Here is a 21,195-nt window from a genome sequence, read left to right on the forward strand (position 1 = left end):
AAAGTTTTTCACCAAAGGTGGCCTCTCATAACCTCTGACTGGTGGGTTCTTCAAATAGTCCGGTTAGGGTACTCCCTCAATTTGATCTTCAGACCTCCAAATTGCCCACCGGGAGCTCAGTCCTTCAGCTTCCAGCACAGGCAGGTACTTGCAGAGGAACTCTTCGCCCTTCTCAGCGCCAATGCGGTCGAGCCCATTCCACCAGGGCAAGAAGGGCTGGGATTCTATTCCATGTACTTCCTTGTGCAAAAGAAAAAGGGGGATGCATCCCATCCTAGACCTAAGGACCCTGAACAAATATCTAGTCCGAGAAAAGTTCAGGATGGTTTCCCTGGGCACCCTTCTTCCCATGATTCAGAATATTTGTATTCTGCACTTTCCCACTAAAAGCAGGCTCAATGCGGCTTACATAGTAATAGGTAACACAGAATTTTGTTATGTAAAGTAGGAAATTAAGTATAATGTAGTAATAGGATGGATAGGTAGGTAGAGACAGGTGATAGAGAGAGGAAGGTAAGGTGGGAGATAGTCTGGGTCCATGTCGTTTTCTCTTCAGTATATGTAAGGTAGATGGGTTCAAGAGATTAATCTGGGCCTTTTGGGTAGGCTTGTTTGAATAGATGGGTTTTTAGTGCTTTTCTAAATGTTAGTTGGGTCATGGATTGCTCGGATAGGTCTAGGGAGAGCGTTCCATAGACGGCTGCCCAGGAAGGAGAAAGTGGATCCACAATAAGTTGAAGGCTAAGTGCTTTGAAAATGAGCCCCTAAGTTTCATCATAATAGAGTAGTCCTCCGCACGCATCAGCCACTAAAGAAGAGATTTGCAAGGCTGCGACGTGGTCTTCAATAAATATTTTAAAAGGCTCAGTAATAAATCATTTTCTCAAGCAGCTTTTGTTGTTGTTTAACAGTGCACCAATATTTATCTTCATGGTTCTTCTGAAGTGCGACAGGGTTTTATATACTAGTCTACCCCTGAGCCTCAGGATTTCAGTTTTTGTAGGTCTCTGAAGGAGATTATAGGAAGTTACTTCTCCCCCCCTTAATGGCACATCTTCAGTCACAGAACCACCTTAAAGGAATGGCCTAGTGGTTAGGGTGGTGGACTTTGGTCCTGGGGAACTGAGGAACTGAGTTCAATTCCCACTTCAGGCACAGGCAGCTCCTTGTGACTCTGGGCAAGTCACTTAACCCTCCATTGACCCATGTAAGCCGCATTGAGCCTGCCATGAGTGGGAAAGCGCGGGGTACAAATGTATCAAAAACAAAACACTACACAGCAGGGAGGAGATGACTTAGCAAAACCAGAGCAAAAGGGTGTGGTCCACACAGGAAAAGAGTCCTCAGCCTAGCTCAGGAAAAGAAGCCCAGAGGGGAAAAGTGAAGCAAAGCCCACAAGCATGTGTCTTCACCACTTACATCTAAGTTGCAGAAGCTTCACTCGGGCCCAGTTTTATCTTGGAATCTTGTAGAAACTAACTTTGAATGTACTGCACTGTGAAAAACTACATCAAGAGTCACTGCCATAGACCCTAGGACTTGAACGTAATCCCATTCATGAGGGTTCTGAACCTGAAGTAAGCAATAAATTTGGTCTTTAATCTTAATTCTCCTGTGATCTGGAAGGAAAACCTTGCCTTGTAGGGTGTCAAAATGCACCCCCAAATACTCCAGACTCTGAGGTGGCTTCAACTGACTTTTGTGGAGGTTGATTACCCAACATAGTGACCAAAGAAGATCTATCACTCAAGAAGTGACGGTTAAGCTTTCTTGGAAAGGTTCTGATCAGCCAATCATCTAAGCAGGGGTGAACCTTGATTCATTCTTGCCTTAGAAATGCTGCTGCCACTACTACCATCACCTTGGAAAAGATTCTGGGAGTTGTTGAGAGACTGAAAGGCATGGCCCTGAATTGGAAACACCTCCCGAGAACTGCAAACCACAAGAAACGCTGATGAGGAGGCTAAATGAGGGTATGGAAGTACGCCTCCTTGAGATCCAGAGAAGTGAGGCATTCTCTCGTATGTAAGCTTCTATTGCTGAATGTGTGGAGGGGCATAATTGAACAGGGCGCCCAAGTTTTCCTGAGGGTGTCCTCACAGGACATCCCCACGAAGGGGCAAGGAAACCTGTATTATTGAAACAAGATGGGTGGCCATCTTTCGTTTCGATAATACGGTTGGGGACGGCCAAATCTCAACATTTAGGTCGACTTTAGAGATGGTTGTCCCCAATTTTTGGCAATAATGGAAACGGAGGATTCCCATCTCAGAAACGACCAAATCCAAGGCATTTGGTTGTGGGAGGAGCCAACATTCGTAGTGTACTGGCCCCCCTGACACGCCAGGACACCAACCGGGCACCCTAGGGGGGCACTGCAGTGGACTTCAGAAAAAGCTCCCAGGTGTATAGCTCCCTTACTAGAGAGTTGCACGGGGACAGAAATCCCACCCATCCCCACTGGAATCCAACCCGTCCCCGCCCGTCCCCACGGGGAATCTTACCCATCCCCACCCGTCCCCGCAAGAACTTAACCTGTCCTCACCCACAAGAATTTAATGGTACATTAAAAAAAAAATTCCTGTCAGCTCTCTGTCTCTGGGTTTGAGCCGCAGCACTGCAGGCAAGGAAGGAACAGAAGCTGGAACACTCTGGTGCGCACATGTAAGACTTCTCTGATTCACTGGCACTGTGTGCTAAGAGATGACCACATGCATGCGCCAGTAGGTCAGGTGACATCTGATGCTCATGCTTATGTCAGAGCTGAGGTCTGCGCATCAGCCTGGAAGCAGAGAGGATTAATAGTAATAGTAAATGACAGCAGATAAAAACCGGATCGGTCCATCCAGTCTGCCCAATAGTCACAATCATTATCAATTCATGATTAAATCAACAATGAATGTGATATTATATACTTGATTACGGTCTTTCTGTGATGTTTCTGGGACATAGACCATAGAAGTCCGCCTGGCCCTATCCTTATGTTCCAACTGCTGGAGTTGCCCTCAAAGCCCACTCCAGCCTATTCATCTTCTCATTTGCGGGACACAGACCGTAAAAGTCTGTCCAGAACTGTCCTCATGTTCCAGCCACTAAAGTTGCTGTCTAAACCCTTTCCAGCCCATCCAAAACTAGATTGCAATTTATGAGACACAGACCGTACAGGTCTCCCAGTATCGGCCATAGTTTATCACAGCCAGAGTCACCATGTAAGTGTTATGCGACACATCCACACACATGCAGCCATTTAAGTTTAGGTTTTTTATAACTTCCATTTTCTAAATAGAGATCCTCTGTGTTCATCCCATGCCTTTTTGAATTTCGCCACCATTTGTATCTCTACCAACTCCTTAATGGAGGCTTTCCACATCTGTACTGTTAAAGCAAGGAGGGAGGAGGAGGAGACAGAACTCAAAGAACTTGGTACTCAGTAGGTAAGAGGCTGGCGCAAGTGCAGCATACACTTCCACAGGAACTGCTTCCGTCCCCACGGGATCCCTGCAGAGCTGCTTCCATCCCAGCGGGAATCCTGCGGGATTCCCGCAAACCCCGTTCCCGTGCAAGTCTCTATCCCTTACCTTGTGTGCTGAGCCCCCCAAAGCTCACTTCCCACAACTGTACACCACTACCATAGCCCTTAGGGATGTGGGTACAGTGGGTTTGTGGTGGGTTTTGGAGGGCTCACATTTACCACCACAAGTTTAACAGGTAGGGGGGGATGGGCCTAGGTCTGCCTGCCTGAAGTGTTTGACCTTGCTGTGACACACTATTTTATTTTTATTTTTTTAATTTTCTTTTTGAGTGAAACTACATATTCATTATTTTTCTTATTCCTGCTTGTCTTTTTGTTTGTTTGTTTGTTTGTTTGTTTTCTTAGTTGTTATGTGTTAGCCACCTTTACTCAGGTGACCTAACAGGCACAAGACAAAAACAGAAAGTCTCTACTATTCCTGTCACCTGCATCTATAACCTGCATCATTCGTTTTATTTTTAATTATGTATACCTTTGATCAGTGCGTGTTTTCTAACAGAAAAGGTGCCAGTACTCAAATGCTAGGCCACCTTTCAGGGGTGGGGTGATCACTGAGGGACTCATCCCACAGTTGCTAGGCCCCCTGCAGCCAGTCACAGAATCTATGACAACACAGAATTGGTGTGTAGAGCCTGGGCAATTTCATTAAAACTTGGGGTCCATGGGTAAATTTTAGCAGACAATGGAAAAGGTGCCGGTACTCAGTACCCCCTCAAAAAAAGCCCTGCCCTTGATGCAGGCTTCATGCTGAAACCTGGTCATGTTGGGGTTTTATTTTTGGAACTGTCATATTGAAATTTATATCTGTTGTATACTTTTAGGATCTAAGAATTGTTTCCTTTCTGTCTTTACTCTGGATATTTATTTATGACTACAGGTATATAATAATTTCTTATGTATTTGAGTTAAACTTTTTATTGTATTTGTTGATATCTTTTTTTTTTTATTTAGTTACTATTCTTCAAGCCCTATTTCTGTTGCTCTGTCTTCATGTCTAATTTTGGTCAACTTTTTTCTGGGTTTGACTTCAGGAATCTCATATGTAGAGCAGCAAGGAAATATGTTTCTATTCCTGACTTTATCTCAGTATGCAGCGTTCCTGCTGAGCACAACTGAAATAGGTCAAAGTCACTATCGCGTCATCTCTGTTTAAATGATAGTATCTTGTACTGCAAAGAATTGAAAGTCTATATAAAAGATGTTTTTCTAACTTTGTCATTTTCCTGTTTTGTTACCAGGTTTCTTCTATTCCAGTATTGAAATCAGAAAGAGCTGAAGTAGAAAACACCCAGAGGGCCCCACCGCCAAAGCAGAGGAGAAGAATATAATAACTGAAATATTTGTCAGAAATGTTTAAACAGAAAGGGAATGTTAACAATGTACCTACCATTTGTAAGCAATGCAAACCAAATGTATAATAAAGAGGTGTAAATGCAGATGATTTGTATTAAATAATGGAAGTTAAGCTTCCAGATATAAACTAGAATATTACATTTGCTGAATTGGTTAGAAGCAGAGTGAACCTGGACTGCCTTCATAGGCTGTCTTCAGACAAAGGGTAATGGAAATGCTTTCCCCTTGTGGGTTCTAACATCAGGTAGCCACCTAAGCAGAACTGATTACCATCTAGTATGGTTTCATATAATAGCCAATGTAGAAAGGGCACACAGGTCTGATATTTCAAAAATACCAATTGTGATAAAATGGGGAGATGTATGTGAGGAGGAAGTGCAGAGGCCTAGATTAAAATGAGTTACAGAAAGAGTGACAAATGTTTGGATTAGGGGGTGGATTTTTAAGGTGAGTGCATCTTTTTAGTGACCTCAAAACATAACTTGGGGTTGAATTAAACAATATGACAGGGCTGCCCCCTTCCCCTTTATTTATTATGACCTTAGAACCCTTACCAATTAAAATTTGGGCGATAAAGGAAATGAGGGGGAATCTCCTTGGTAGAAAGGGTCCAAAAAATCCATTTATTAGCAGATGATATGCTGCTTTTGGGAAAGCCAGTCCAGGACATACCTTTTACTATGCCATTGATCGAAACCTTTGGGAGTTAGGATTTAAAAATTAATTTTCATAAATCTGAAATGCTGAGTTTAGGCTGGGGAATTCAAGAGGTCCTTCTGCTGAAACGAGCTGTAAGAAGTTTAAAGTATTTAGGGATCTACTTGAGCAGGGATGGTGGGACAGTGTATAAGTTAAATGTTACTAGACAGCTAGAGAATATTAAGTTTGTGTGACCAATGGAAGGATCTCCCTCTATCGTCGTTGTGCTGCAGCGCACTCTTTTTAAAATTATGGCACTTCCAAAACTGTTATCCCCTTCAAATGTCACTGCTTTGGTTGAAGAGTAAAGATGAGAAATGGTTTAAGAGTATATTACAAAGCTTTCTTCAGAGAGAGAAAGCAGCATGCATTAGTCTGTCAAAATTGGTAAAAGAGGAGGATTGGGTACCCCAGATATTAGACTGTACAATGTATTGGTGCTTGTGCAATGGGTGCATGAATTATATAGTCAGCAGACAATATTTGACACCAGCAACTGGGAAATCAAAAGCAGGATCTTGGGATCCACTAACTTTGCTGCATACTCCTAGGATAAATGCATGATGTAAGGGGTTGCTACCCATAATCACCCCCTTAGAAAGGCATGGCACTAGAGGAGAAACTTTTGGAGGCTGTCCTCATGAATGTTGATGCCACTATACAAGTAGTTGGTGATGCCCCACTTGGTGTACTGTGTCCGGTTTTGGAGGCCATTATCTCGCTTAGGATGTTAAAAAGACTTGAAGTGGATCAAAGAAAAGCAACAAAAATTATATGGGGTTTGGACCAAAAGACAGAAGAGATGAGAAACTGAATATGTATGCCCTAGAGGAAAGGAAGGATAGGGGTGATATGATACAGACATTTAAATATGAAAGGTAAACAGTTGGTGGTCTTTAAGTTTGGATTTGTAAGAATAAAGACCTCGAGCTGCTGTTGTCTCAGTTGTTGGTATCTTTGTTCAGTGGGATTGGGAAGGAGGTTTTGGGATACTTTGGTGTGTCATCTGGTATTCTGATTTTTTTTTTCTAATAAACAGATCCTTTAATAATATGTGAAAGGTATTAATATGCAAACAAATCTTTCAGAGGAAAGCAGGATAGTAGTATCTTTACACTTGGGTGACGTCATCCTGACAGAACCCTGTGCGGACGCTGCCTAGCATACTGTATCTTTAACAGGCTTTTGGCAGTGGCCCCATCATGTGAGTGTGGGATCCTTAGTCTAGCTTTTTCCACTGGGGAGGGAAGTTGCATCTGGTAGATCTCCCCACTCGGTGCTTTTTTTGTGGGGGGGAGGGGCTACATTTGTGCCTTCCTGTGTGGGTCACTGATTATTTTCTTCTTTTTCCCTCATATTGTTTGTTCTGTTCCTCCTTCTATTCTTTTTAGCCTGTTTTGACACATTTAGGTTTTCTTTATCACTGCTCCCAAGACAGTCTTAGGCCAGGATCCCCAGCTCAGTTGGAGGTAAGCCCCTTTTTGACCTCATTACTGAGCCTTTTGATTTAGCCAGTGTTTTTTGTCATGCCTCAGAAGGTATCCAGTGCAATTGGGTCATTTCCAGCACTGGCACACAAAGTTGGTGTGTGGGTTGGCTGGGGCCTGACCATGACCCATCTATGTTTAAAAATGCAAAAAAAGAACACAGCGCATTGGGCCCGCCAGAAGGAACTTTTGGGCTTCTTGAAGTCTGGTACATCGGTATCGGAAGCACCAACCCTGATGGCTGCCAGGTCTGCGTCTGAAACTTGGAATGCGCTGCCATCAAGGAGGTCTCCACCTCTCTCGAAATCGAGAGCTAGTAGCAGGCACCAGGACGGAAATGTATGGAACCCAACGCCAAGGACGCAGGTGGATTTGACATCCTCTTCAGCATCAAGGGACCCTGATATTAGGTGAACGCCAAGAAGCATTGACATCTGTCCCCTTCAATGCATGGTGCCGGAAGCTGTGGGGCATTGGCATTGCCAGCACCCAAGAAATTTTGGGACCAAGAGGACAGTTCCCTCTGTTCTGGTGCTGTCTCAGCCTCTGTGCAGTAGAGACCCCACTTCTGATTCAGCACGGCAACTCAGCAGGCTTTCTCCATACAGACACCAGCCCCAGCCTTACCATGCCTGTCCTCAATGACCAGGTCTGGGCCATGCCGAGAGAGGAGCTAGCAGGTTTGCTTCAGCTTCCAAATGCTCAGCCATTTTGACCTCGAGGCCCATACTCCGCCTGTGGAGAAGTCTTTGACCCACTTGTCTCAAGGGGCATCAGCGGCCTTACTGCACCTTGTACTTCAACGCTCAACATCAGGGGAGGAAGCTCCCTCAGCGTCAAGAGGTGAGCATGCACCTTAGCAGCAGGCCCCAAGGCTGGATATCCTCCAAGCCAGCTGAGGCAGGTATAGACTCTGATGTCATATGAAGACTATTGTGGTAAGTCTAATATGGAAGAGCAAGACTACACCTTGAACACTCCCCGCTGGATGAAAGGAGGAAATCTCTGCCTGAACCCCTCTCCTTTTACCTGTGTTGTCAAAGAAATGGCAGATGTCATTTCCATTTAAGTTGGAGTTGGAGAATGAACCTAGGTCTGAGTTATTCCAGGTCCTAGCGTTTGATTCTCTGCCCAGAGATGCTGTTACTGTTCTGCACAGAGTTCTCTGGGATACACAGATAAAGAACTAGGAGACCCCTCTCTCTGTGCAATTGGTACCCAAGAATGTGGATTCCATGTATCGAATGCAAAAGGATTTGAAAAAGCCCAGTTACCACACCAGAGCACCCACACTCCGTTCCCGGATATCTCCCCCCCCCCCCCCCCCCCCCCCGAGCATGCCCTGTGGTATGCCATTTGCGTTAGGCACACATTAATGCCTAGCACAGCTTAGTAAAAAGGCCCTTTAGATTGTTTTTACAACTTAAATCTATTCATCCCATGCATGGCCTCCTTTCTATGCTATAGGCTGCACCCTTAGATATTTAATTTTTATTTATAAATCATGTATTTAACCAACAATGCCCAGAACTGGTTACAAGAAAGACAGGCTCTCATCAGGCCTCACTCCTTTATCTCCACTGTTACATAGTAGATGACAGCAGATAAAGTCCTGTACGGTTCATCCAGTCTGCCGAACAAGATATTAAGGTCCTCTGTGGCTTGTTTATGTTTGTCTTATTACATTGTATGTCTAAAAGCAGGAATGCTTTATGTGGTTTTTTGTAAAGTACTATGTACACAGGTAAAAATATATAAATAATTAGATTTAGACTGTAAAACCAACAACAACAACAAAAGTAGGGTGCTGGTCACTATATAGAAGTGTGATGTGATATTAATGATGATTGTTAGATCTGCAAGTATGTAAAGAAAGTTTCAAATCCCCACAGACTAGCTGGGCTGTTGCAGTAGGTTAGTGGTGGAAGATGAATGTACTGATAACTATATATTTTGGGTTAGATATGGACAGGGAAAAGTTCTAGCTACGAACTTGTGTGTTCTTCCTTCATATGTCACTCTTCTGGGAAGATGATGACAAAAACTGTCCTGCATAAGGAGTGATATTATATAAGTGGTCACACTTTCTTGAGTGGCATGGACAGGAATATCTTAAGAATATAAAGAAAGTCATTCTGAGTCAGATCAAGGTCCATTGAACCCAGTTTCCCATCTCCTGCAGTAGCCAGTCCATTTCACAAGTGCTCAAAAAGTAGACTGGGCACTGGGGGGCTGGCTGGGTCTTTTTGTACCCTCATTAGTTATATTACTATTGGGTATGTTCTAAAGCGTATTGATGGTACTACAAGTATTAATGCATGCTACATGGCTGTATTACCTGTCACAGACGGTTAACATGCATAAACAAACTTGTATTAGTATCAATGTGCTTTAGTGCATTGATAAAATATACAAAATAACTGATACTTAGCCCAATGAAAAACTATGCGTGTTAAAATGTACAAAATGCCACAGTTGTGTGAATACTAAAAGCATTAACTACACAATAGCAATTTTCCTTACTTTCGTGTTGACCATCTATGACAGTAATAGTCACTGTACGGTCCTTAAGGGTCTGTAGGTGGTTTGAATTTTCAGGATACACCTAAAGAATATGTATGGAATGTAGTATGCATGCAAATCTCTCATGAATCATTAGAGACATCCTAAACCCATTGAGGCCCTCAAGGACCACAAATGAATAACTTTGGTCAATAGTGCGTTCCTCACTTACATATTAATGATTGCTGTAAGCAAGATGCATGTAAAACACTGCATTTACATCTCATGTTAATACAGTTTTAGCACTTCTAGCCTTGTGTTACTACATCAGGGCTTTCTAAACCTCTCCTAAAAACTAAAGCAGCCTATGAAGTTTCCAGGACATCCACAATGAATATGAATAAAATCAATTTGTTTATACTGAGTCTCCACTGCATACAAATTGATCTCATGCATATTCACTGTGGATGTTCTAAAACCAAACTGGCATAAAGCCCTTAAGCACAACCAGGCAGCTTCTTATTAATTTTTGCCTTCAGTGTATGTAAACAAACATGAAAAACTGAATAAACTGATAATGTTCATTGTATTCCGACACAGACTTTTATTGTTACATTACTGAATATACTGCTTTCCAGCCAGTACTGATGATGAAAAGTTAAGACCATTACAAACACAGTAAACAATGAAAGGTGTATAAAGACTTCAAAACTTTTTAAGGTTGTCAAGTGGAACAGTTAGACCAAGTGAAATAAGTCTGTCACAGTCTCCCATTCCTTGCCTTTTCTGTCCTAGGGTTCGTTGACTTGAACAAAGGCTTGTCTTTCAAAGGCCAGGATGTTCTGTGAGCAAGGGCAGAAAAGCAACTGATTAAGAATGTAAATATGATATTGCAAGAGCACTTCTCTATGATCTATTGATGCATTACAAGACATGGGCATTTTCGATATGACGTCCAAGTCCAACTTTGGATGTTTTCCTCAAAATGTCCAAAATTCTGGTGGGGAATATAGCCATTTTCAAAAACAGAAAAATGTCGTTTTCGTTTTTTAAATAGATGTTTTTGTGCTCTGTGTTCCATTAAAAGAAAACAAAAAATAAAAACATGTACAAGTGAAAAACGCACAAAAGCAAGCCATTGGGATGTAGGCGGAGCCAGCATTCTTAGTAGACTGGCCACATAGACATCTCAGGAGAGCAATGGGGCACCCTAGAGGGCACTACAGGTAGGGAGAGGTATGGGCCTGCGTCCACCTGTCTGCAGTACTACATCTGAGGCTGGCATACAGGCTGGCAAGAGGGGGTGGGGTGGGAGGGAGTCAGTGACCACTGGGGGAGTAAGAGGAGATCATCCCCAATTCTCTCCTGTGGTCATCTGATCATTTAGGGCACCTTTTTGTGCCTTATTGTTTTTATAAAAACTGGTCTAACTCAGTTTTAGTCCTGGATGGTTTTGTTTTGTACTATTATGGCTGAAAAACGTCCAAGTGTCTGGCGTAGCCACAGGTGTGCCAGGGCCCACCCACTTAGGGCTCAAGCCCACCCAACAGTAGCACACATTTAGTGGTAGCTGGTGGAGATCCCAAGCTCTACCAGCTGAAGACTTCTCCCTGATGGTAAGAAAAATGCTAGTCTCCACGCTACCGGCACCTGCACAAGCTCAGTTTTCAGCGCATGCCTGCTGCAGACTGCCAAGGTGGAAAGAAGCGTTTTCTCACCAGCTGAGATATTTTTTTGGTTGGGGGGGGGGGGGGAAGAACACTTGGTGCCCACCCAGTTCTTGCCTAGGCCCACCCAACATCTATTTTCTGGTTACGCCCCTGGTGTTAGGGATGCCAAGATCCCGCCCTTAACACGCTCGACATGCCGCCTTGTGATTTGAACACACTTATGATGGACTTCATAGAAAAAAATCTAAAAATTGTTTTGATATACCAGGTAGAGTAGGATATGGGTCTGGGTCCCCTTTTCTACAGTGCACTGTACGGACCACTAGGCAACTCCAGGGACCTGCTTGCTGTTCTAATAGGACTGGTCATACCATCTGAAGCTGTCATAGAGGCTGGCATGTACTGTTTTTCACATCTTTGGGGAGTAGGAGGGGTCAGTGACCACTGGGGGAGTAAGGGAGCTTCCAGTGGTCATTTAGGGCACCTTTTGGTCACTTAGTTGTGATTGAAACAGGTCTAGCCAAAAAAAAGTCTTAATTTTGGCCCTAGACATTTTCATTTTGTTCCATTATTGCAGAAAAACTATCTTTTGGTACTGCTTATGTCCCACCCAAAACATGCCCTCTTGAAATTTGGTTGAGCTGTGAAATAAAACGTCTAAAAACAGGGTGTCAAAAATTGCAACTTGGATATTTTTGAGAGAAAAACATCCTTCTGCGACCTTGTCTTTGGGACATTTTTTTGTTTTGAAAATGAGCCCCAAAACATTTTATTTCGCCAAATACTGAGGAAGTCCTAATCTATTGATTCCATACCGTCCACTAAGATCTCAGGATCAGAACCATCTTGTTATTCTGCCTCTTTCACATGCCATCTACTAAGGAATCCACATTTTTTATCTGGCACCTGCCATGTGGAACTCTCTGCCACAACATGTACAGCTAGAAAGTAGCTTAGACCATTTTTAGAAGGATCTTGAAACACACTTTTTTTCACTAGCATTCTTGGAATTTTGACATATCAGGAGAGACTCCACCTGATGTACTCATGTAATGTCTACTGATTGTATGTAAACTGTCTAGTTGCTCCTTTTAAGCTGTATACTTTACCCTAGAGTTTTTCTCTCTTTTAAAAATTTTGACTAAACCATTATTGTAAGCCACTCTGGTGGGTTGGTATATCAAACAAAGGGCCCTGTTTACTAAGCAGCGCTAAGGGCATGTTAGTGTTTTTGGCACATGCTAAATGCTAAGTCGCCCATAGGAATATATGGGCGATTCTAACATTTAGCACGCACTAAAAATGCTAGTGCAGCTTAGTAAACAGGGCCCAAAATATTTGTTTATTTAAAACATTTATATTCTGCATAGTCCACAGTTCCCCAGCGGATTAGGATATCACATACATAATCAAAATGTCTAATACTAACAATAAAAACATTTATGTTACGACAATAACACGAGAGCTCATCATTTCTCATACCTCTTAATACAAATATCACAGATGACAAACTGGCTCACCCAAATACCTCTTGAAATAAAAAAAGCTTTAAGCTGTTTTCTAAAAGTAAGATAAGACTCCAATTTATACAAATAAACAGGTAGAGTATTCAATAGAGTGGGTCCCATCACTTGAAAAATAAATGATCGAAGACCTAGCAAACTAACCGAATGGAAGCTAGGAACTTCCAAATGTAATTTATTAGCAGATCTAAGGGTTCTTACTGGATTACACAACTTCAAAGTACAGGGCATGATAGCTGGAACATCATTCTTCAAAATCTTAAAAACTATAGTTAAAATTTTAAAATAAATCCTGTTTTTATTGGGCTACCACTTTAAAGAAGCCAGAACTGGGGGAAAATGCTCATGGCGTGGAATCTGTGCAATCGTACGAACTGCAGAGTTCTGTGCAACCTGAAGCAACTTCAACATATAAGCTGGGAGATGCGCAAGTAAAACATAAATAAGCATAGGTTTGTTTGCACATATGCATGCAACAAAGGCAGGAACAGTGGCGTAGTGGGAAGTCAGGCCTTGCTCCCCATAGATGAATTGGAATGGTTAAGGCAGTTGGTACAACAGGGACCCTCCACACGCAGCACAATAAAAGTGAAAAACATGTTCAGTGTACCAGTGGTGACCCAAACGCTGCTAGCTGAAGAAGGAAGAGAAGAACACCAGGACCGGAAAAGTACAGCCTGACAAAAAGGGACTCTACCCCAGCCAGCAAACTAAAAGGCATCAAGCAACAGATGTGGCAAAGAATCATGCAGTCAACCAAACAAACCCCACCTTCACTGGCAGAAGAGGAGGCTTGGAGCTGATCTAGCAGACAAATAAGATAATAAGAGGAAGGTAAGGAGGGCATGAGAGATTGCAAGGGGGTGGAAGTTTGAGAAAGTGAATGCACAAGGGAGAAGAGAATGCCTTTACACTTACAACCTCTCCACTTTCCACCTAGATAAAAATATTATAATTTATTTCTAACTTGCCTATCTCAATAAACAAAATTTACACAAATATATATATATAACAGGAAATTACCGTACTGGAAAGGCAGATTAGTATTTAAATTATGTTTCATATTTACATTTACATAACATAAATGATTAGAAATATGGAAAAGAAAATAATAGGAAATTAAAGAATTTAGAAAATTAACCTGAAAAATTTGTCCACAATATTGTTAGACAAGATCCTAGGAAATAATAATAAAAAAGGTAATAAATTAATATAACAAAACTAAGAGAGGGGGTGCAAAAGTCTGCAAGCGATTTCCAGCATTCAAACTGTTGGTGCATCCAGACTACAAACATCTCCTCATTCATGAGATATTATAAATTCCTACAATTTCCTTGGTTAAAAAAAGCATAGTTAATTGAGTTTAAGGATACTACACACCTGCAGGCAAATTTAAAAAAAACAAGTTCCATCCAAAGCGTGAATTCTTGATTTCAAATCCATGAATTGTCATCTTCTTTTTTTGAGTTTCCTTATTCAAATCAGGTTATCAATAGAAATCAAACAAAATAAAACATGGAAAAGAAAATAAGATGATACCTTTTTTATTGGTCATAACTTAATACATTTCTTGATTAGCTTTCGAAGGTTGCCCTTCTTCCTCAGATCGGAAATAAGCAAATGTGCTAGCTGACAGTGTATATAAGTGAAAACACGGCTACCACACTCCTCTACTTATTCAAATCAGGAAATATTTGTACTTTAGTACCAAGAAACTGTGCAGAAATGTGTCTAAAGTATAATCCTAATATATTATTTCTGTCTGTTTCAAAAGCGAAAGTCACAATGAGAGTTGTTCGATCAGTTATTACCTCGAGGGAACTTTCCAACAATTCTGTTAGATTTAATTGCTGCTGAGGATCATCAGAAAGCGTTGTAGATCGAGTAATATAATAAGCTTTTACAATTGGTGGCAGCGCTTCCTTTGGCATTGCTAATACTTCTATAAAATATTTCTTCAGCATTGCAGTTGGGGCAATCAATGGTGATTTTGGAAATTTAAGGAATCTCAGGTTGTTCTTCCTCATCTGATTGTCTAAGTATTCTGTCTTCTTAGCCATGATATTTCTATCCTGAATAAGTGTTCCAATGGAACTTTGTAGTTTTTTTTAATTCACCATCATTCAAATCAGTTCTTTGGTCATATGATTGAACTCTCTCAGTCATAGAGTGTTGAGATTGTTTCAAAGTAGATAATTCTTATTTAAATTAATTATTTACCTTGAGGAGTGATGCATTCAAAGTCTGGATAGCGTCCCACAGCACCTCAAGAGTTACTACCGCTGGTCTTTGTTTCACCTCAAGACCCACAGGAGCAGTTCCCAGAGTTGGAGAGAGCAAAGGGTTATCAGCCCCTGCTGCATCAAATGATGTTAGATCCACCGGGGTAGAAAAATCGGCAGGGCCTCTCCCAGCCACCGGCGTGGACATACCTACTTCGGGAAAGTCACTTCGTGGCTCCACTGCTGGCATCACTTTGCTTCCTGGTCTCGGGGGTGGTAGTTGAAGAAGTGGGCTTTACGAAGCCGCTTCAATGCTGAGGTCCTCCGACAACAGGGAGGAACCAGTCAAGGCGGGCGTCTGCATTCCCAGTGTTTGAAATCTGAATGCCTCGAGCGTTGTCTGCCTAAGAGCAGAATTTCCCCCGAGGTTAGGAGAGGCTTTCACCCCGGTTTTCCCTTTCCTTTTCCCCATTCGAAAGGGGGAAAAGGTACTACTCTTTGAAGATTACGCTGGAGGTTTCGAGAGCACTCAACACACGTCTCCTCTCATAGATGCCATCTTGTCTCTCCTCCAAATTAGGGGGTCTTAACTAAATAGATTAGTTTTTAGTTTCTTTTAAAAGGCCCATAACTCATAATCCAACCTGATTGTAAGAGAAAGGGCTTTCCAAATAATACTTTAATTGTAGGTCAAACCAAAAACAATTGCTGATTCAATCATAAAAAGAACACCAACTAGTATAGAAAAAAAGCATAGCAGACTAGTAGAACTGTATTAAAAACCATTCAATGGGGCATTGTGTTATCACAATGATAGAGTGGATCAAATTGGAGGGGGAATTGCACTATATGTTAAGGAAGGAATTGAGTCAAACAAAACAAATATTCTACATGAAACAGATAGCAGTGTATAATCCTTGTGGATAGAAATTCCATGTGTGAAGGGAAAGAGTAAACTGGTGGGGCTGTACTACCGTCCACCAGGACAGAATGAACAGAAAGATGAACAAATGTTTACAAAAATTAGGAAAGCTGGCAAATTGGGCAACATTATAATAATGGGTAATTTCAATTAACCCAGTATTGACTAGATAAATGCTATATCAGGGAGTGCTAGGGAGGTAAAATATTTAGATGTAATAAATGACTGCTTCTTGGAGCAACTGGTTCAAGAACCGACAAGAAGGGAAGCTATTTTAGATCTAGTCTTTAGTGGAGTGCAGGGCATAATACGAGAGGTAACGGTGTTGGACCTGCTGGGAAACAGTGATCATAACATGATCACATTTGAGCTGATATCTGGAGTGAAGTCACTAAAGAAATTTAATGTAGCAGCATTCAATTTTCAAAAGGGTGACTATGACAAAATGAGGAAAATGGTTAAAAAGAAGCTGAAAGGGTCAGCTGCAAAGGTTAGGACTTTAAATCAGGTGTGGCCGTTGTTTAAAAATGCCATCGTAGAAGCCCAGACCAGATGTATTCCACATATTAGCAAAGGTGGAAAGAAGAGCAAACGACAGCCAGCATGGTTAAAAGGTGAAGTGAAAGAGGCTATTAGAGCCAAAAAAGCATCCTTCAAAGAATGAAAAAAAAGATACGAATGAAGAAAACAAGAAGAAACATAAGCAGTGTCAAGCTAGATGCAAAGCACTGATAAAGAAAGCTAAAAGATAATACGAAGAAAAACCTGCCATGGAGACAAAAACTCATAGTAATACCTTTTTGAGGTACATCAGTAGCAGAAAGCCTGTAAGGAAATCCATGGGACCGTTGAATCATGAAAGAGCAAAAGGGGCACTCAGGGAGGACAAGGCCATAGCAGAGAGATTGAATTAATTCTTTGCTTTGTTATACATTTTATTTATAACAATTAAAGTTTTTTAGAAGTGACAAATAATGAAATACAGAGAAAATAAAAATAACAGAAGAAAAAAAGGAATATAAAGAAAATAATCACCAACTCTCTTCCTTAGACCTCAAAAAGATTAGGGGGAGTGGTGTAAAGATGAGGAGATCAAAATAAAGTAAAAATAAATATATAAGAAATAGCTTAACCTGATTAATCCCACACTTTTTTTTTTGCTTTAATCAGTTGCTTCCCTCGGTCCACCAGAAAGTTTCTTCATATCCAAAAATTCGCAATTGTTCTAGTACAAAAAAAACATACTTAATACCCAAATAGATGATTAGACATTTACATGGATATTCAAATAAAAATGATGCACCCAAAGCCTTCGTCTTCTCTCTAAGAGACAAAAACAACTTCCTTCTGCCCTGCGTGGCCTTTGTCACATCCGGATATATCCATACTCTATGGCCACAGAATGGTATATGAGAATTCTTGAAATATAGTCTCATTACGGCATTAAGATCTTGTTCAAAAACAAATTGAGTACCTAATGAGTTATCGTGCAAAAACAAAGTACTATTATTAATACAATACTTCAAGTACTAGTCTATTGATTTTAGAATCTTTATTATTCATCATTTTAAAGTCTTCAACTTCTTTACTCAAAACTAACATATCCTATGTGGATATACTACTACTACTACTACTTAACATTTCTAGAGCGCTACTAGGGTTACGCAGCGCTGTACAAATTAACAAAGAAGGACGGTCCCTGCTCGAAGGAGCTTACACTTCCTGCTTGTGCTACACAACATACAAAATCTAACCAAATACTATAACCTTTCATACAATCATTCATACCTGTATTAATAGAGCATATAGGCACCGCTCCTGTTTACTAATATCTTACATCAATAAATCTGGGCAAAACATATTGCTTTTTTAACATTCTGTTACCCATATCAAAGTTCATAAGACAAAAAACGTATTAAAGTTGATCTTCAAGCTATCAAAGTCTTCCTTCTTAAGCAAATAGCAAATGCATAGTCCCAAATAGTTATCACGAGTGGTGCACTTAAAAAAGCTCCTTATCTATGTATCGCCTCCATGGTTTTACTATCGTCATGGGTTCAAGCCCTCCAAACCATATTGTAGAAAAGCGTTGTTAGTCCAAACCCTCACAAATGTGATAGGTCCAAGCCCGATGCGTTTCGCACTAGGCGTCTTCAGGGGCTCCAAATCTATACACAGTAGCAAGGCAGGAGTATAATTACTATCCCCTCCTTTACAAATGCAAACCAAATAATATTTTATATCTTGTAGCGTACCTCAACCGTTGTGAGTTCTCCTAACTATGGGCTATTGCCTCCATGGAATGCCGGAAATGAAATCAACAGTGCAGCTCCGCCTGCGCTGAGAATGAAGTTGAAACCTTCTATGCTATTACTGCCTTTATAGATTCCCCCACTCCACTTCCCCGTTTAGTCCTGTAGGTGTCACTGTTCTCCAATCATGTATTAAACATTGTTCAGCCTGCATCATTCTATGTAAAACATTACCTCTACTTAAATCCATCTGTTGTAAAACAACAAATCTGACATCTTCCAACTTATGTTGTTTATCCTGCCAATGTTTCACTATCGGTGTGTCCACTTTCAATAATCTAATACTACTCAGATGCTGAGCTATTCTATGTTTAACTTTTTTAACTGTTTGGCCAATGTACATTAAGTTGCAGGGACAAACAATAGCATAGATTACATAGGCTGAATCGCAATCAGTGAATGACCGTAATTGATAATGTTTCACACTTTTTTGATTGGGAATTTCCACACTATGGGTCTCCATGACATATGGGCAATATGTGCATCCCTTACACTTATGATGACCCTGACGTTCAGTCTCACCTATACATCTATGTGCCTTAAATTTTTCTCCCAAATTTTGGCCACGTTTAAATGAAAAACGTGGACTTTCCTGAAATACATTATGAATCCCTAATATTCCCCAATGTTTACGTATAATCTGCGTTATCTGATGGGACTGTGCAACATAGGGTAAAATACATATGTAAGACGTTTCTCTTTGTGGTTAGTGCCTTTATTAAACAGCCATTGCCTTTGCACATTATATGCCCTCTTAAATGCTTTATGCACAACTTTTCCTGGATACCCCCTCTCTTTAAATTTTTGTTTCATCTGTCCTGCTTGTGCTAGGAAATCTTGTTTCTCCGAACAGATCCTACAAATACGTAGGAACTGTCCTACAGGTATAACAATTTTTAAAGGAGTCGGGTGGAAACTGGTATAATGGAGAAGGGTATTTCTATCTGTGGGCTTTCTAAACACTTGAGTGACGAAATAATTATTTTTCTATTCAATGTGCACATCTAGAAATTCTACTGCTTTATTTCCTATATGCACTGTAAACTTGATATTAGGGTTACACTCATTAGTCAAAAATTCTTCCAGAATACTAATTTCCCCTTTCCAGATGAGCAGTATATCATCTATATACCGAACCCACTGTTTTATATGTTGTATATGGGCACTCTGATACACATGTCGGGTTTCGAACTGAGCCATATATAAATTCGCTAAAGTGGGGGCTACCGTGGCACCCATAGCTACTCCTTTTATCTGCAGAAAGAATTCTCTCTCAAATGTGAAGTAATTATTCAATATTACCTTTTCAGCTATTTTATTCAAAAATTCTTTTCTTTCTTTGGAGTATTCCATTTTATTTAATTGATGTTCAATTAGTTGAATAGCTTCTCTCTGAGGAATGTTAGTATAGAGTGCTGCAACATTGAGGGTGACTAGCATGACTTGTTCCCCTGCATTTATTTGTAAAGTATCCAATTTCTGCAGCAAGTGAGTAGAATCTCTAATAAATGATGCAACTGTAGGTACTACCATATTAAGATGGAAATCTAAGTATTGAGACAGGGGTTCAAGAACTGAACCTCTACCGTTAACAATAGGGCGTCCTGGGGGGTTGATAGAATCTTTGTGTATTTTGGGCAAAAAATAAATATTTGGCACATTTGGAAATTGACGATCCAAATATCTGTATTGTTTCCTTTTAATGATACCCTTTTGATGTGCATTGATCAATAACCCATGTATATCCTCTATCAACTCTATCATAGGATCTGCGGGTAGAGCCCGATAAAACATATTGTCACATAGCTGTCTGTATGCCTCTTTCACGTATTGTTGTTTATCTTGAAGTACCATCGCCCCTCCCTTATCTGCTCATTAGTTTGTAATTGTTTAAGTGCCCTGGTAAGCTCCTTTGTTAAATTACCATGTACAGGAGAAATGTAAAGAATCGGTTGGAGGTGGTAAAAAAGCTCTGTCACCAGTGGAAGGACCTCCCTGTGAGCTTTTTGGGGCGAGTGGCGTTGGTTAAGATGGTACTGCTGCCTAAGTTACTTTACCCACTCCAGATGGTTTCATTATGGGTTCGTAAGTCTGAGGATGATCTGTTTAGGGGTTTGATGGGCTCCTTTTTTTTTGGCATGGGAAGTGACCGAGGATTGCTTTTGAGAAATTGAGCCAGGATAGGAAGAAAGGGGGCCTTAGATTGCCAGACCTGAGGGCATATAACGTGGCATCCTTAATGCGTTGGATTCATGAGATCCACTCGGCAAGGGTTTTTTTTTTTGCCCCTGAGGAGTTTGGGGAGAGCTGGTGTGGACAAAGCATCCCGTTTGTGGTTTTAGAAGCGGGGGGGGGGGGGGGGGGGGGGGGGGGGGGGGGCAAGGGGAGAGCAGAGGAATCCATTTTTGGTGGCCTTACAGAGAACCTGAAAATGGTGGAAAGGTCAGGGAGGGAGTAGCCAAGGTGTCGGTCCTTTTTTGACGTTGGTGGGTAACACAGCTTTCCTGCGGGGTTGGGAACATCGGTGTTTCGTGTTTGGAGGAGGAAAGCCTGTAGATATTTAGGGCATCTCCAACAGGTGGGAGGGAATGCATTTCCTTCTTTTGGTTCTTCAGTACATTGCAAGGTCTCATAATTTCCCTCCTCCCAAGTCCAGTTCCATTAAAGCTTCCCAACCCCCCCCCCCCCCTTACTTCTCAAAGAGCAACAGTATGTCCACTAATTCTAATATATACTATAAAAACTAATGAAATGCAGCACACTTGTATCACTTGATCTGGCCCAATGTCAGTCATTTAGTCCTAACACAGTTTGTCTCCACCTTGAAAAAGGTTCCCAAACCTTGGTGAAAGCTCTCATCCAATTCATTACAAAAGCTGTCAGCTTGATCATCATGTAAACATATTGTAACTTTGCCATCATGTGTGCTCTGGAAGGTGTTATGGGTTGATTCTAGGCCACCGCCAATACAAT

The 21,195-nt window shown here is 41.2% G+C and overlaps 2 protein-coding genes across 2 annotated transcripts in view; one reads left to right on the top strand and one right to left on the bottom strand.

The window, feature by feature from the left end:
* The window catches only part of RBM48 (RNA binding motif protein 48), a 48,701-nt gene extending 43,734 nt beyond the window's left edge, over positions 1-4,967 (top strand). Inside the window, exon 5 of the mRNA XM_030200380.1 lies at positions 4,771-4,967. Coding sequence (XP_030056240.1) covers positions 4,771-4,860 — 90 coding nt within the window. The 3' untranslated portion in view covers positions 4,861-4,967. The remainder of the gene's footprint in view (positions 1-4,770) is intronic.
* Positions 4,968-10,157: 5,190 nt separating this feature from the next.
* EFCAB1 (EF-hand calcium binding domain 1) overlaps positions 10,158-21,195 on the bottom strand; it is a 72,220-nt gene continuing 61,182 nt past the window's right edge. The window contains 1 exon segment of the mRNA XM_030200391.1: positions 10,158-10,415. Within this exon segment, the coding sequence (XP_030056251.1) occupies positions 10,365-10,415 (51 nt within the window). The 3' untranslated portion in view covers positions 10,158-10,364.

This window comes from Microcaecilia unicolor, chromosome 1 (assembly GCF_901765095.1).
Source record: "Microcaecilia unicolor chromosome 1, aMicUni1.1, whole genome shotgun sequence".
In the NCBI taxonomy this organism is placed as follows: domain Eukaryota; kingdom Metazoa; phylum Chordata; class Amphibia; order Gymnophiona; family Siphonopidae; genus Microcaecilia; species Microcaecilia unicolor.